The 15490-nt window shown below is 36.5% G+C and overlaps 1 protein-coding gene across 3 annotated transcripts in view; it reads right to left on the minus strand.

Moving 5' to 3' along the window:
• Nox4 (NADPH oxidase 4) overlaps positions 1 to 15490 on the minus strand; it is a 157105-nt gene that overhangs the window by 5351 nt on the left and 136264 nt on the right. For all 3 annotated transcript variants that reach the window (XM_023707702.1, XM_023707701.1, XM_004647436.2), the window contains 4 exons: positions 14416 to 14535; positions 13049 to 13157; positions 7124 to 7192; positions 5756 to 5856 (listed from right to left, as the gene is read on the minus strand). In XM_023707702.1, coding sequence (XP_023563470.1) covers positions 5756 to 5856; positions 7124 to 7192; positions 13049 to 13157; positions 14416 to 14535 — 399 coding nt within the window. The remainder of the gene's footprint in view (positions 1 to 5755; positions 5857 to 7123; positions 7193 to 13048; positions 13158 to 14415; positions 14536 to 15490) is intronic.

Here is a 15490-nt window from a genome sequence, read left to right on the forward strand (position 1 = left end):
ACTGTATCTTTGACTTACAATTTATTTAAAAGACATTGTATGATATCTTCTCCTAGTATTAGAAACTTTAAAAAGTATATTTCCATTTTCTGTTGACTTTAAAAAAAAAAACCAGAGGTTTGTACCTAAAATAAAAAAAAGCTGTGCTTAGAGGTAACTCATAGTAGCAACTACTTTATAAAAAATGAGAAAAATGAAGCCGATTATCTGTATTGCACCCTTCAGAAACAAATTAAAGTGTTAATTTAATTCAAAGTTAGGAAAAGGAATCAAATAAGTATGAAAATTAACAACTTTGTATTTAATAACAGTTCTAACCTAGGTTAAAACCATGGTGTGGTTGTCATTAAAATGCAAAAAACAACAACAACAAAAAAGGGGACAACCTGCTCAGGCCCCCCTCCTGTCCCTCTTTCAGACAAGACCTTTCTTTCTCTCAATAAATATATTCTGCTCATTAAAAAAGGACAAAAAGAGCAATTTTCTTTGTTTCTTTGTGTATATTGTTCCTCTACATAATAGCAATAAAGTATACATATTTTCTTTGACAGGGCAATGATTGTTTTTTAAATTTATTTTTTTAGAGTTTTCAGATTTTCTAAAATTTTGTTTTACATACATATTTCTTTTGAAAATATTTGTGATGAGTCTCTCTCTCTCTCTCTCTCTCTCTCTCTCTCTCTCCCTCTCTCTCTCCCTCTCTCTCTCTCTCTCGTTTGGTACAGAGTCTCACTGTGCAGCTCGGGCTCATAGTGATCCTCTGGTTTCAGCCTCCCCAGCACTAGGATTATAGTTGTGCGCCACCATGCCTGGTCTTGGCGGCTGGCTCACTGTGCCTGGGGCAGGACTAGTGAAGTTTAGTCCACTGAGCTATCTTGCCGGCCCTGAGTTTCTTACATTTTCGTTTCAATTGTTTCTATCCTTTTTTCTGTGATTCAATGAGTTCCTAAATGTCACTAACATAAATAAATCCTACAACTTCTTTAATATCTAATCTTTACAATCCATTTGCACCATCTTTGAGCTAGATAGCTACAGCTCAATAATTACCTACAAATTTATCTACAAAACTTCAATGAGATTGGTCGAGAGATTAAAGTAATAAGCAGAGAATGTCGTTGAATAATAAATGGAGAAAATTAGTTTTATAAATGTGTAATGTATTTGCATATAACTTCCTATTTTGTCAATACTTGCTCTTCCATATAGACTTGAAAATTTGAAATTTAATACAATGAGAACTTCTAAAGTTTGAGTAACTTTTCCCAAGCACAGGAGCAAAAGTAAAAGTTGAACCCAGATTTGTTTGACCTGAATTAATTTGAAAACACTATGAGGCACAAAATAAAGCAACCTCGAACATTTTACCAAAGCTAACCCTGTCTACCTTTGCCTAATGTACACATCCAACCACTTAAAACACGATGCACAGCATAATTACAAACAACAGAGAACTAAATTTGGGTTAGATATAAACAATTTTCTGGCAGCTTATTAAATAGGAATTGGTTTACAAAATTATAAAATATACTTTTAAAAAATTAGTTGTTAGTATTTTTATTGTACTATGGGTTACATTCTACAGCAACATATATAGTAAGTATGAGTTTCTCATAACGTCTCTCTGCCAACCCCATCTTCCAAGAGGCATGAAAAATAAGATTAACAGTCTTTCTATTTGGAATAAACTAAGTATGCCCAGCTATAAAACTCACATTTGCACCTCCACTCAGAAGATCTGGATTCAGGTCTGCATTCTGATTTAATGACCAGAGCTTTCCATAAATCATTATCTTTGGGGGCTCCACTTTCATTGTAAAATGATGATTAAGTCAGAGTTCTAAGTTCTTCCATGTCCCCTTAGCATGGATTGGCGTCAAGTGACTCATTTTCTGAGTTCAACATGAAAGGAAGGAATCACCCTCAGAGACATATGGAAAGTAAATTAACTTATCTTTTTGGTTTAGGTAGGGTAGTATCTAAATGTACATATATTTTGAACCAATAATAACATTTTAAAATTCTAATACACTGTGATACTCTTACAGGAGAAAATTGATACAAAGATATAGTTTTTTAAGTTTTAAAAATTATTATTTATTTGGTACAGGGTCTCGCTATGCAGCTCAGACTCATAGGGATCCTCTTGTCTCAACCTCCCCAGTGCTGGGATTACAGGCATGCACCAGCATGCCTGGTTTTGGTGGCTGGCACAGTGTCACAGCATATGGTACTGGGGATTGAACCCAGGTCCTTACAATTGTGCTTGCCAGGCACATGCTTAAGCCACTGAGCTATCTCCCCACCCCTAGACATAGTTTAGCAGTGTCTGTAACACTAAAAAAAAAAGGTAACCTAAATACCTGCAATTAGGGTAGTAATGGTCAGATTATTCATATTATAGACTATTGTGAGCTAAAATTACATGGAAATGCTCCATGAGCAATATATGAATGTATCACTTAAGTCAAAAAAATGTAAAATGTAGATTCATTTGATTTTTTTTTGTTAAATGGTACAAGGCTTATATATTTTAAAATACACATACACATATATAACATACAAATATTTACATACAGAAATACATATTTACATATATACAAGTTTCTTTAAGAATATGTAACAATACCAATTTTTTTGGACCCAGCAACATTTAATTTAATTTCAATTTTTATTCTAGGCAAATGCCTACAGATTTGATAGGTGCTGTCTGGAAATTAAGAATTGATACCCAGCATAAAGTATTCAGAAGCTTAATGTATATGGTTTTCATCTCCATGTTTACCTCAATATGGCCTTTCAGCAATTTATGTGTATGAAGTTAAACAAAATATTATACAAATTTTCACTTATATCATGCCTATTGTCCAATTAATGGACCCTTAAGATACTGACCCATTCTTTCCTAAGTATTTTATAGAAAAACCCTTCAAAATTAATGGATTTCAGGTGCTTACCTACAACAAGCACACAAAGTAAAGAACTGTGCAAAATTTCAACAATAAATGGTGCACATTTGTTCTTCTTAACCAGAAAAAGCAAGATACTCAGTAAGAATGCAAAGTCATTCTAAAACACAATCAGTGTGACAATTGAGAATTCCTACAAGGTGACCCCCCCAAAAAAAAAGAAAAAAGAAAAAAAGAAACAATATTCCTGATCCAATTTCCTGCAAATGATTCTCTGCTCTCTGAGGCTTTGGTTTCAAAATTGAATAGATGACATTGGGCAAAGATGGGAAAAGAGTATAATCAAAACTGGGCTGATAGAATTTGCTCTCGAGGGTTCGCCATCACTGGTCCCTGAATGTTACAAAACATCGCTGCTTCATAAACACTACTTTTCGAAAGTTCATCATGGGAAAAGAATGCTATAGAAGTGGTTTCAAACATAGATGCACTCTAATGTGTATGTAACTTTAATTCATTTTAAATTTTGCATCTTGAACGTCAGAACTTTAAAAAAAATCCTTGATGGTGGAGGTAGGCAGAGCCGTCTTGAGACAGTGGTCCCTCCAGTAGGAGGGGGTTTCTTTTTACCCTAAGAATTTAGATTCTTCAAAACTCTCCATCCAATGTGCAAGCATGTGCTCTTGCAATCTCACATCCTTTACTGTTTAGCAAAATTGTGAATTCCTCACCTACACCCATATGCTGCACACTGGCCCTTCACAGAGCGAGGAACCGCACGTAGGACGCCTGTCCCGTGTGACTAAATCGGTGCACTCACTGCCAGCTGCATAGGAGGTCTGCACACACCACTTTGCTCGGGACACAGTGTGCAGCAAGGATCTGAGCTACACTGGCAAATTAAGGATTTGCTTAAAATAGGCTTTTTATTGTTACTTTAAAATGTTTATTTGTGAAAAGAAGTTTCCTGCAACAGTGTGCTGCATTACACCAGCAGCAACTTCATCTTTCTCTGTGAATGTTAACTGCATCCTTGTCTCTACACATAGATTTAATCTAGTGTTGTTTATTGCAGTTCTAGAAACAATAAGCTATTCTATCCTTCTGTATAATTAGATACACACATGCATGTAGACACCTACAGCTTCGCAGGTTATGGCTTTGGGTAAGTTTGTTCTACAGCATTTACACAACAATACTGCCTAATTATACACTTCTCAGAATACATTTATGTCATCAAATAACTACACACTAATTATAATGGTAAGTCAGATCAGAAGAAATACAATCCCAGGGGCTCATGTTCACAGATGAAATCATATATCTGCATTCATGTCCCAGGATGACAGATTTAGCAATAAAAATATAATCCGTTCAAATGTGAAAATACATTGAATATTGATAGAATTCTCTATGCTAATACAAAAGAAATATAAGTTCAAAATAAAAACTATGATCTGCAATTTCCAAGTGCTGAGAAATCTGTTTGTGCATCTTTACAATAAATGATGTTATGACATCACAATATAACACAATATTCCAGGTACTATGATAAAGGAATTACTTTGAGAGTAAACTGTCAGTATTCGCAATATGTTAGAAATCTTTGGCAACCATTTAAACTTACAATGAATCTATTTCCTTGTAAACTTAAAAGGCTGTGATGGGCATATATTTATAAAATTTATTTATAATTCTTTTGTATAACTGCTCTGAACTATGATAATTTTCTTGGGAATGACCAGTGTGTGTCATAAAATAAATGTTTTGGCTTAAACAGTAATGTATTCACATCAAAAATATGTAGTCCATAAAGCTAAGATTCTTTTCTAAAAACAACTTTTTGTTTGTTTTGGGGTTTTTTGGTGGTACTTTGGCACCTTACATTTGCCAGGCAGGTGCTTACGCCACTGAGCTAGCTCCCTGGCCCCTCTATACTGGCCGGCTCAGCCCACCTTTAGGGCAGGGATGGTTCAGCATGTGGTGCTGGGGATCAAATCACCATCCTCTGCATCTGTCTGAGCTTGCCTAAGCAGGTGCTTCAGACCGCTGAGCTAGCTCATCAGCCCCCTATAAAGCTGATACTCTTCATATAGTTTCCAAGAAAGAAAAATTATGTTTGGAAATACTCCTGCTTCAGTGAGTCCATATTACAATGAAAATGATTTTTAACACATTGTGGTAATAAAGCATGAATATTTATTTTGTAAATGTATATACACTGTTATATGGATTGGTAAGGTTGCTTTTTTGCAAATATGATTTTTTAAAAACTTTTCTGTAATTTTCTAATATATGCTGTGGAAATAAATACCTATTTCTAAGAGTCTATCTAAATTTAAAAGTCACACTTAGGCCAGCCAGATAGCTCAGCAGACTAAAGTGCCTGCTTAGGCAGATGTAGGGACCAGGGTTTGATCCCCAGCACCACATACCATGCCAGCCCTGTCCCCGTGATTGAGACTGGGCGTGGTGACATGGGCCTGTAATCCCAGTGCTTGGGAAGCTAAAAGCAGGAGGATCGCTATGAGTCCAATCTGTGTACTGAGACCCTGTAGGCCCTGTACAAAATACTTTAAAAATTAATTAATTAAATAAAAAAGTTTCATTAATAAAAATTAGTATTTCTAAGGCCAATTTTAATTATTAGACAGTATATATGTATATAATGATGATATCTACCTTGCTTTCTCCTTGAGAGTATTTAAATGACTGTAATTTATAAGTTTATCTTACTTATACAGCATGTCTCTTTATATAAACAGCATCTTTAAGCATTGTGTGGTTTTGTAATATTTTAGTTGCATCCTTACTCACATCAAATATTTTTCAGCTATAGTACTTACCCTCTGTTACATTTTGCTATTTCGTCAAACAGAAGTCTCCACCGAGGACGTCCAATAAACAGTCTTGAATTTAATGCTTGATATTTTTCTCCAATTATCCTCTGCCAAAATGGAAATGCAATGCTTTGTATGGCTCAGATTTTAGATACACAACTATGTCTTTCATATCAGTTCTGCAGGTGCTAAGTCTTCCTATCGAATTGCTGATTGAAAGGATGCACCAAGCGGAAACTTATTAAGTAACATGATTCTGAAGGATCACTTCCCTCTTTTCCTTTAACATCCACTATCTCTCTGAATGCCACTTTTTACAATTGGCTGATTTCCTCGGCTTTCATTAGCTGCTTCAATAAAGAAACAAAACAGAACCGTGTGATGCACGGGAATGCTATTCACCGGCTTGCTCACCCTCACAAAGCTCAGCACATAAATGTTACTGCAGTATCTTTCCCCACAAATTGTCGTATTTGACTTATTACATATGAGTAAATTGCCACAAACTGTCATCATAAATTTGGAGAAGCAATCCTAAAGAAGACAGGCTGAGACAGCGGAGTCCCAAATCTGTTTGACTCGATCAACAAATGATCGGTAATGACCCAGGGCTTGCAGTTAATAGGGCATCAGATCTGGATCCACCATGAAAACCCAAATGTTATGTAGGGAATGGAGAAAGTGAGTTGTAGGCAGATAAACTGAGTAACAAATATAATTTTACTGTGTAACTTAATTACAATGATAGCAATAGCAAAAATGGTACGATTTATTTGCTTTTTATTTTAAAATGAATAAAAATTTTAAGAATTAGAAACAAAAGAGAATTTCAAAGTACAAGATGAAAGGAATTCAACAATGGTTGTTATATCGCATACTGTTGTCTTCAAAGTAATTGTTCAGATTGCCCGATAGAAGGGTCCAAATTACATAAGACAGTGTATATGAAATTTGCAGCAGTGTCCAGCCACAGTAAAACAAATAAGACATGACGTATCTTACTTAATTTTTCTGGGAATTAATGATACTTAATTGTATAATTACTACAATGGCATGACTCATCTTCGCTCTCCAGTCACAACATTGTGGCTTTCTAGCCGCAGCCCCCGAGATAATAAGCTTGAGGCAACACTGCAGAGTGGGGAGGTTTCCTAAAGGTCTACTCTTGGATGGTCGGAGGAGGTAAGCTTAAAGGCAAAATAAGGTTGACTTCAAGGACAAGCCGTGGCATTTCTGGATGGATTCCAAAGGAGGCTCTCACAGAGGAAACGCTTGCTCAAACCACCTGCAGGACTTTTCTTTCAGCACAGCTCCTACATTAAGTCATCTATCATCACGAGGCCTGTCTAATGACCAGCAACAGCCAATACATACCTGGATCCCATCTGTTTGACTCAGGTACAGCTGGATATTGACATAGTCAGGTCTATTCTCTTGCCAAAACTGAGAAGACATAAAAATGGATAAACTTATTAAATTCTTTCTGTGTATTCAGATCTTATTCTAGTCTAACATATGTGATTATACAATGTAACATGTAATTTGATTCATGGCAATCATTTAAAGCCAATAGAATATATGCATATATTTACATAGATAGATAGAGAGATAGATAGATAGATAGATAGATAGATAGATAGATAGATAGATGACAGACAGACTGACAGACTGAGGATGCATATTAACTTTAATGACATGTCCTACCTTACTTACAAAAATTAGGCATAATGATGGTGATAGAAAAAATACATTTCTATCTTTACAGATACAGAAGTTATCATACTAATATTCACCAAATCCTTTCTAAATGTTGCACATTTTATTTCCTAAAGGTCTCTAAAATTCAATTCAGGAGCAGTTTACTCATCAGGAACATAAGTTTCTCAAAAAAAGACAAAAGGAGAGAGGTAGAAGGAAAGTCAACATGGCTGAAGAAACGGGGAGCCACATGGAGGTGCTCGGAGATGAAAACACAGTAATTAGAAGAAACGGAGGGACATCTATCCTGGTGCCACAGCCAGTCTGAAACTTGTACATCAGACAAAGCATAGGCATAGGACTTTATAAAACAGCAGGCAAGCCCCCAGGGCCCTGAGTGACACAGCCATCTGCCTGCCAAGCGAGAACTCTGGCTGCAAAAGTACGACCAGCCCACGGCACACAGGACAGATCTGCGGTGCAAGGCTCCTTGCCTCATTGCCTTTCTCCCTCCACACAGAGGACCTGGCAACCTGGCAGAAAACATCACGGGCACACACAGAGGCAAGTGGAAACTGCTGCCTTCCTGACAGGCTCCCAGTGTGTGTGTGTGTGTGTGTGTGTGTGTGTGTGTGTGTGTGTGTGTGTCTGTGTGTGTCTGTGTGTCTGTGTGTGTCTGTGTGTGTGTCTGTGTTTCTGTTTTCTTTCTCCCTGTCATGCACCCTAGCAGCTAACTGGAACCCTTAGGGACAATAACACTAGGACCTGCATAGGAGGGGGTGCATGACTCTTTCTATCCTGAGACCATTTAGCTTGGGAGAGGGACCCAGCTGTGTGGGACTCAAACAACCTTGGGAGGTCAGCACATAAACCGCTGGAGGTAAAACTGAAGGGAAGCTGAGCAGCCTTGGACAACAGTGGCCTGACTGGGTAGAGACACACCTGTGGGGAAAACAGAAGAGACCACACAAAGTTAAGGAGCAGCCCTGTAAACACAGGACTAGGAGTGGTCCCACGCTGTCCCTGGCTGAGGATGTCACAGCAGATGGGAGAACCAGGTAGACAATCAGGGTAAGGAGACATGGGAAGGCCACCCAAAGACATAACAAAAGCTGCTGGCTGAAGACCAGCCTCAGTCCCCAAATCCAGTGTCCAAGATCAGCCTTGTACCCAGTACTAATCCTACTACCGACCTGGCAGGGTTACTCAGCAGTTTGGGGCTGGGACACTACCACAGAATGATGGACTCCAGAGGAACGTATTATTATACTGTTCTTTTCTCAACTATCTCTCACTATTTTACGTGTTTGTGTGAGTGAGTATTGTCTATAGTCTTTCTGGTTCACTGTGATAATCTTTTGCTTTCTCTTCCATCTTTTCGCTTCTCTTCTCCAGTTTGCTAAAGCTTGATCATCCTTTGTCCTCCAGCCCTACTTCTGCTATATTTGTCTTCATGTATCTCTCTGTCTTGTCCCCTATAGCTCCTAAATACCCCCAAGGTAAAATTACTCTAAGAACAGGAAATTCTCTTCTAATTTAGCTAAACTGATGGACACCAGATCTGATTTATGTTGGATTTGTTATATAACTGTAGATCTTGCTCCTGTGATTGAAAGTACACAATTAATAGTTCCCCCAGTTTGTCCATTTCTAGGCCAGGCTTGGTGCTATTACTGTTGCTAACTGTACTACGTTAGCCAGGATGCCATCTCCCTTATAACCACTTGCTCTCCCTTCCATACCAGCATTGATTGTCTGGGTCATAACCACAGCCATAGCCCAGCACCCAAAGGACTGAGTGCTGTTCCAGAGACAAATATCTGATCTTTAATAAACTGGGAAGATAGGATCGTGGGATACACACAAAGACCAGAACTAACAACAACTAGAAGACATTTCTGGAGAACAGATATTTCCTAGGAAAGCCTCAATATTAGTGATACATCTGTCTACCATAAGAAATTTACAAGCAACTTCAAAGAAATCAAAATAAAATTAAAATTAAAAAACATAAAGTGACAATACACAGAAGCAAAATGGAGCATGGACATCCACCTGCCCAGGACAAGTCCAGCAAAGAGTGAGGCAGAGGAAATCAGAAGAAACCCACCTGCATTTTCTGAAAGGACAGCAGCAGAAGCAAAGCAACAACACCCGAAACAAAATACAAAGGAACAAAAAGATGAATGAGGCTGTAGGGAAAACACTCCAGAAAAAAATGTAGGTCAAAATAAAGGACTTGCTCAATGAGCCTTGAGGAGACACAGATTAAAAAACGAAGGAACTTCAGATAACAAGAGAAACCATGAATGCCCAACATAGAAAAAAAAAATCCATGAAACAGATTCAATACATCCAAGAGATTAAAACTTCCATTGAAAGTACATACGATCAATTAAATGAAGGCAAGAACAGAATATCAAATCTAATAGGATTGCAGGTAGAAACCAAGAAAAAAAATGTATCATAAAAATAGCAAGGGATCAAGAAAGCTGTAGATAGCATAATGCCATAAAAATCACCCAAATAATGGCAGAAAATATACTAATCATGGTAAAAGAATTTAATGTACAAATAAGTGAGGTATATAGAACTCCAATTATCCATAACCAAAATAAATCCACACCAAAGCATCAACACATCTACATCAAGATTAGAGAAATTTAACACATAAACAGAATACAAAAAGCTATTCAAGAAAAGAAGCAAATCACATATCAAGAAAAGCCCATCAGAATAACATAGGCTTTTCAACAAAACTCTTTCATCAAGGGGAGCTTGGAGTGAAGTGTTCCAGGCCCTGAAAGGAAGCAATCTCTAGACTAGATTCATATACACCGAATTTATTTTTATTATTATTATTATTATTAATCATTGTTCCCCTGTATTTAGGACAAGGTATATAGGGTATACAGGGTCTCACTACATAGATCGGACTCCTAGTGATTCTCCTGTTTTCAGCCTTTCAAGTGCTGGGATTACAGGCTCGCCCCACCACGCCCAGTCTCAAACATGGTCTCAGCATGCCCCTGGGGCAGGGCGGCACAGCACGCTGGGCATCGAACCCCGGCTGCTGCACTCTGCTTAAGCAGGTGCTTTAGTCTGCTGAGCTGTCAGGCTGGCCTAAAAAAAAAAAAAAAAAAAAAAAATATATATATATATATGTTTTAAATCAATGGAGAAATAAGGTATTTCCACTCCAAAAAAACCAAAACAAAACTAAAGAAATTCATGACCACCAAACCAACTCGACAAAGTGTTCTGAAGGATATTTCCAAAAGAGATAATGAAGGCTACAATTCCAACATCAATTTAGAAAAGCCACCAGTTAAGGCAAACGATTAAGGGAAAAGACAATAAACAGCAGGAAAATAATTTGGCAGTACAAGTACAGGTTGTAACTGGTAAATGATCTCAATTCCCAAGTCAAAAGAAATAGAGTGGCAAAATGGATCAAGAAACAAGAGCCAACAACATGCTGCACACAAGAAACACATTTACCTTAAAAAGAAACTCATAGACTGAAGTTCAAAGAATGGAAAACAATACTGAATGTGACAGGAATGGAGAAAAAAGCAGACATAGCCACTGCATTTGCAGACAGTGTGAACTTCCAGCTAAGACTGAAAAATAAGTAACAGCAATTAAGAATGCTAGGGAAACTAAAACAGAACAAAAATAAAAATAAATACTATACATTTTTTCTTATTCCTGCTTTCTACTCATTCAACAGTGATTTTCCTTATTTAAAAATGTGTAAGGCAAGATATACACTGCAAAACTTATCATTTTGGAAAAAGTGTAGAACAACTTTCCATTTGTTTCTTCCCTGTACTCTGGAAACCACCCTTCCACATTGCCACTGAATTAAATCTTCCTGGATGCTACATAAATACGGAATCGTAATACCTTCCTCCATATTGCAAAACGTGCTGAGTTTTCCTTCTTCAGCCTGATTATGTTCTGTAATGTGCATTTACCATATTGTGTTTACCCATTCATCAACTGAGAGACAATTAGATTTTTTTCGTCTCTTAATTATTGTGAATAATCCTTCTATAGACACTAGTGTAAAAACATTAAATTTCCTGCTTTGAACAATTCTATGTACACACCTCCCAAACCATCCTTTTTTTTTTCAAATGAAATCCAAATGCCTTCTGTAATCTACCTTTCCTTAGAAAAACACACATACATCACCTCCCTAATTAACTTTCCTGCTATTTTTATTCTTAAAAAAAACCTTTCATTTATTTATTTATCTATTTATTTATTTGGTACAGGCTCTCACTACACAACTTGGACTTAAAGTGACCCTCCTGTCTCAGCCTCCCCGGCACTAGGATTACCCAGACCAGAAGAGCGTGTGATACACAGTACTGGGGATTGAAGCCAGGTCTTTCAGCTTGCCACGCAGGTACTTAGACCACCGAGCTATCTCCCTGGCCCCTGTTCTTGTTCTTGTTCATTCTGCTTCATGTGTGCAAACCTCCTTCCTCTTCCTCCAATATGTCAGACTCATTACCGTTCCAGGGCTCTGTATTGTGAAGCTGGATTCCTCTGTCTTGAATTTGTCCTTCATGTTATTTGACTACTCTGCTCGAGCTCACAAGTTTCTGTTTTAAAAGTATTTTGTTTGTTGGGCATTCCTGAACCTAAAAATGAATGTGCCTTCTAGCGGAAGTGTTGTCCTGCCCCTATTGCCTTCTCTGTTTTGCCCTACTTAGAATGTTAGAATTTGACATCTTGTATATGTACTGATTTGTTGTCTCTCTCTCCTTCTTATAATACATAGGTCAGAAATTTGATTTTATTTCACAACATGATATATCTCCAGCTTGTGAAACAGTTCCTGTTTCATAGTAAGGAATTAATACATACTTGTTGGGTGACAGCATGACTGGCTTAATGAATGAATTATTGAGCAGGAAACATATAAAGGTCCATTCAGCTTGTTTTCAGTAAGTAAATACCCAACACGATGGAATTCTTAAATGAACTTGATACATCTGTATCATGCAGCTTTCTATTACAATAAAAACAATGAGGGAGCTCTATGTTTGCTAATACAAAAAATTTCAAGACAGTAATAGAATTATGAAACACAATTTGAACTAAAATTAATCAGTATGATAGGGCTTTCATGAGATGATTTGTTACATGACTGGGTACTCATATTAAGAGAGATTTTACTTGTCCAAATTGTTTGAGGCATTTGTGGCTAAGATACATAAGTTCATTATTTGTCAATCTGAATGCAACAAAGATAATGAACTTAGATGTCGTAGCTAAGTAAAGAATATCTACTTTTATCTCAATAAAAAAGAATTCTGGATTTTTAAGTTGTTATAGTATTGCAAGAAGTCTAACAGTAGTTTATTGGTAATACTAAAAGTATTTGTATTTTTAAATGTTAGAGAAATACATACATACAAATATCTGTATCTAGGAAGATGTAAACCTAATTATTAAACAATTTAATCTCGCTTTCTTAGATTAAAGAGAATTTTTATTCTATAGGAAGAATTTATTGCTTTTATAATGTAAAATAAAATAATTTGTAAATAAAAGCTGCAAAACAAATAAAAAACTTAATATTACCTTATTATACAACGTGCAGAGTAAGTCTGCAAACCAGCAGAAGGAGTGGATGTCCCTACACACCCAAATAAAGTACAGTCTTCTAAGCTTGTATGGTTTCCAGTCATCTCTTAAAAATTAAAACAACATGGTAATGATTAGCACTGTAAAAAGTTACAGAACCCACATATTGTTAAAGATTTGCATCTCATTCAAGTAACCAAGAGAACAATTACTTACAGTTTGGCATCTAACACAGTATTTATTATTATTCTAAACAGATAACAAATGTAATGTGCAGTACAGTAATTAAAGACATGTCCTACATCATTCAATGTTTTTACTTGTCAGTAATACATGAATATTACCTGTTTTCATCTAAATATCATAAAATGAACTTGTGAATCAGAATAGTATTAGTGGCTGGGGCCTGGGAGATAGCTCAGTAGAATAGGCACTTGCCTGGCAAGTGCAAAGTCCTGAGTTCCATACCCAGTTCCGCAAAAAAAAAAAAAGAAAAAAAAATAGTGGCTGAATCTCAGGAAAATAAATTTTCTATTTTCAGTAAACTCTTGTCATTGAGCTAGTAACCAAAGGTCCTTCAGTCTTGTCCTTACTTTCAGGCACAATGAACCAAAATCATTCCAAAAACTTGGTTGTTTATCCCCTTTTTAATAATCATTAAAGAGAGAGATTTCATAACCACATAATATTTAATACATTCCAGACACTCTTAATTCCATGTCTGGTTTCCTATTTATAACCATGAGTAGACTTGAGGTTATGAAAATGTTCTTCCTTTTTCAAAACATGAGATGGCTAAAATACTTGCCATGTGTTGTCAGAAACAAATGATTTTTGGCTTGGAATATGATTTTCTTTAGAACCTCCAGAAAGTCTTGAAATCATTCTAGTATTTAAAAGTGAAATAAAATGTCACTCATACACACTGCTTCAACTTATTTTTTATATTCTGCAGATATATATTATTGCAATTGTTTCCATTCATTCACATGAAAAGGAATGGGTTTGAGAACAACTTTCTGCTGTCATTCTGTTTGTATTTTTACGGTACTCTATCAACTTTTATTATCCTAGAACTAAAGTAATGTAACCTAGTTAAGCAATGTCACCTTGGATATTTCTTTTCTTCAGTCTGTTGTAAATTTACCAAGCAATAAACCAAGGAATGATGCATTTATCTGTCATCTTCTCATAAAAACTTTGCCTGAACATGTGCTTACGATACCAATCCTTTATTCTTTATCCTATTAATGTCTTCTTTTCTTTGTAGTTCTAATATTTTCTGAAACAATTCTCTTTACAATTCTTCACTGCTTTATGTTTTACTTGCCAAATTTGAAAGTAAGCTTTGTAAAATGACATACAGCAAGGTGTTGAGTACTGATGCAAACGGAGTGACCCCAATACCTCCAGCCACGCAGAGGCTGGTCTCGTAGCTGAGGGACTCCTCAAATGGGCTTCCAAATGGACCATCGATGTACAGCCTGCAGGGAAGAGACACAAAGGCGGGAAAATCAAAATGAGCTAATTTTCTGTGATATTTGTCATATACCGTGAATCCATTTTTAAAGCATTTTGGTAATTTAGATCTTAGTTTTTCTTAGTGGTGAGTCTAAAGGAATAAGAAAATTTATTGATATCAAAACAAGCATGTGTTTCAGCATACATTTTCTGGAAGACATTTTAATTAAAGTGTTGGGACATAGAAACAGAACCATGCTGGATTGGTAGAAACTGGCAAAGCTCTGGTCATGGTTTGTTAAGTGTAGCTGGACGAGTTAAAATACCTGTTGATTACGATGTTTAATTCAATAGGGTTCCTTTCAATGCCAACGTCTATAGCTGAAATATTTATTGATACATTTATTAGAGGAACAGAAAAATAACAAGAAAATGATCTAACACACTCTTCTTGCTTCTTGTTAGGTTTATAAGTATAGAAAGAATTGAAGAACTGTAAAAAGTGAAGCTGAACTTACTCTGCATATATTCAAACACACATGTATGACATTTCATTTCTTTTTCTTTAAATAAACACTAAGAAAGATCTTTACCCCAGAGCTACATCGCCACTCCGTTTTAAATTTAATTTAGAGCCAGGGTTTCATTAAATTATTCAGTCCCACTTGGAATCTCGCCCCAGCCTCCCAGGTGGCGGGGCTTCTAGGGGTATACCAATATATCTGGGTTGAGACCCTTCATAATGCAGCAAAAACGCTAAATGCTCAATTAAGTTACTCTTTCTTTTGTAGTAACATAGCCCTAATTTTATTTAGGAAAGCAAACTGTCTAGCCAAAACACGGCACACCTTAGATTTCATTCATGCCTTTGGGCTGTGTCTACGTTTTGGCTAAGCTGGTATAAATGGTATAAATGGAGGCACAACTGAAGAAACTACATAGCTTTCTTGGAAGAAGAAGAGAAAGACGACAGCCCAT

Source organism: Octodon degus, unplaced genomic scaffold, assembly GCF_000260255.1.
Source record: "Octodon degus isolate 3935 unplaced genomic scaffold, OctDeg1.0 scaffold00306, whole genome shotgun sequence".
In the NCBI taxonomy this organism is placed as follows: Eukaryota; Metazoa; Chordata; class Mammalia; order Rodentia; family Octodontidae; genus Octodon; species Octodon degus.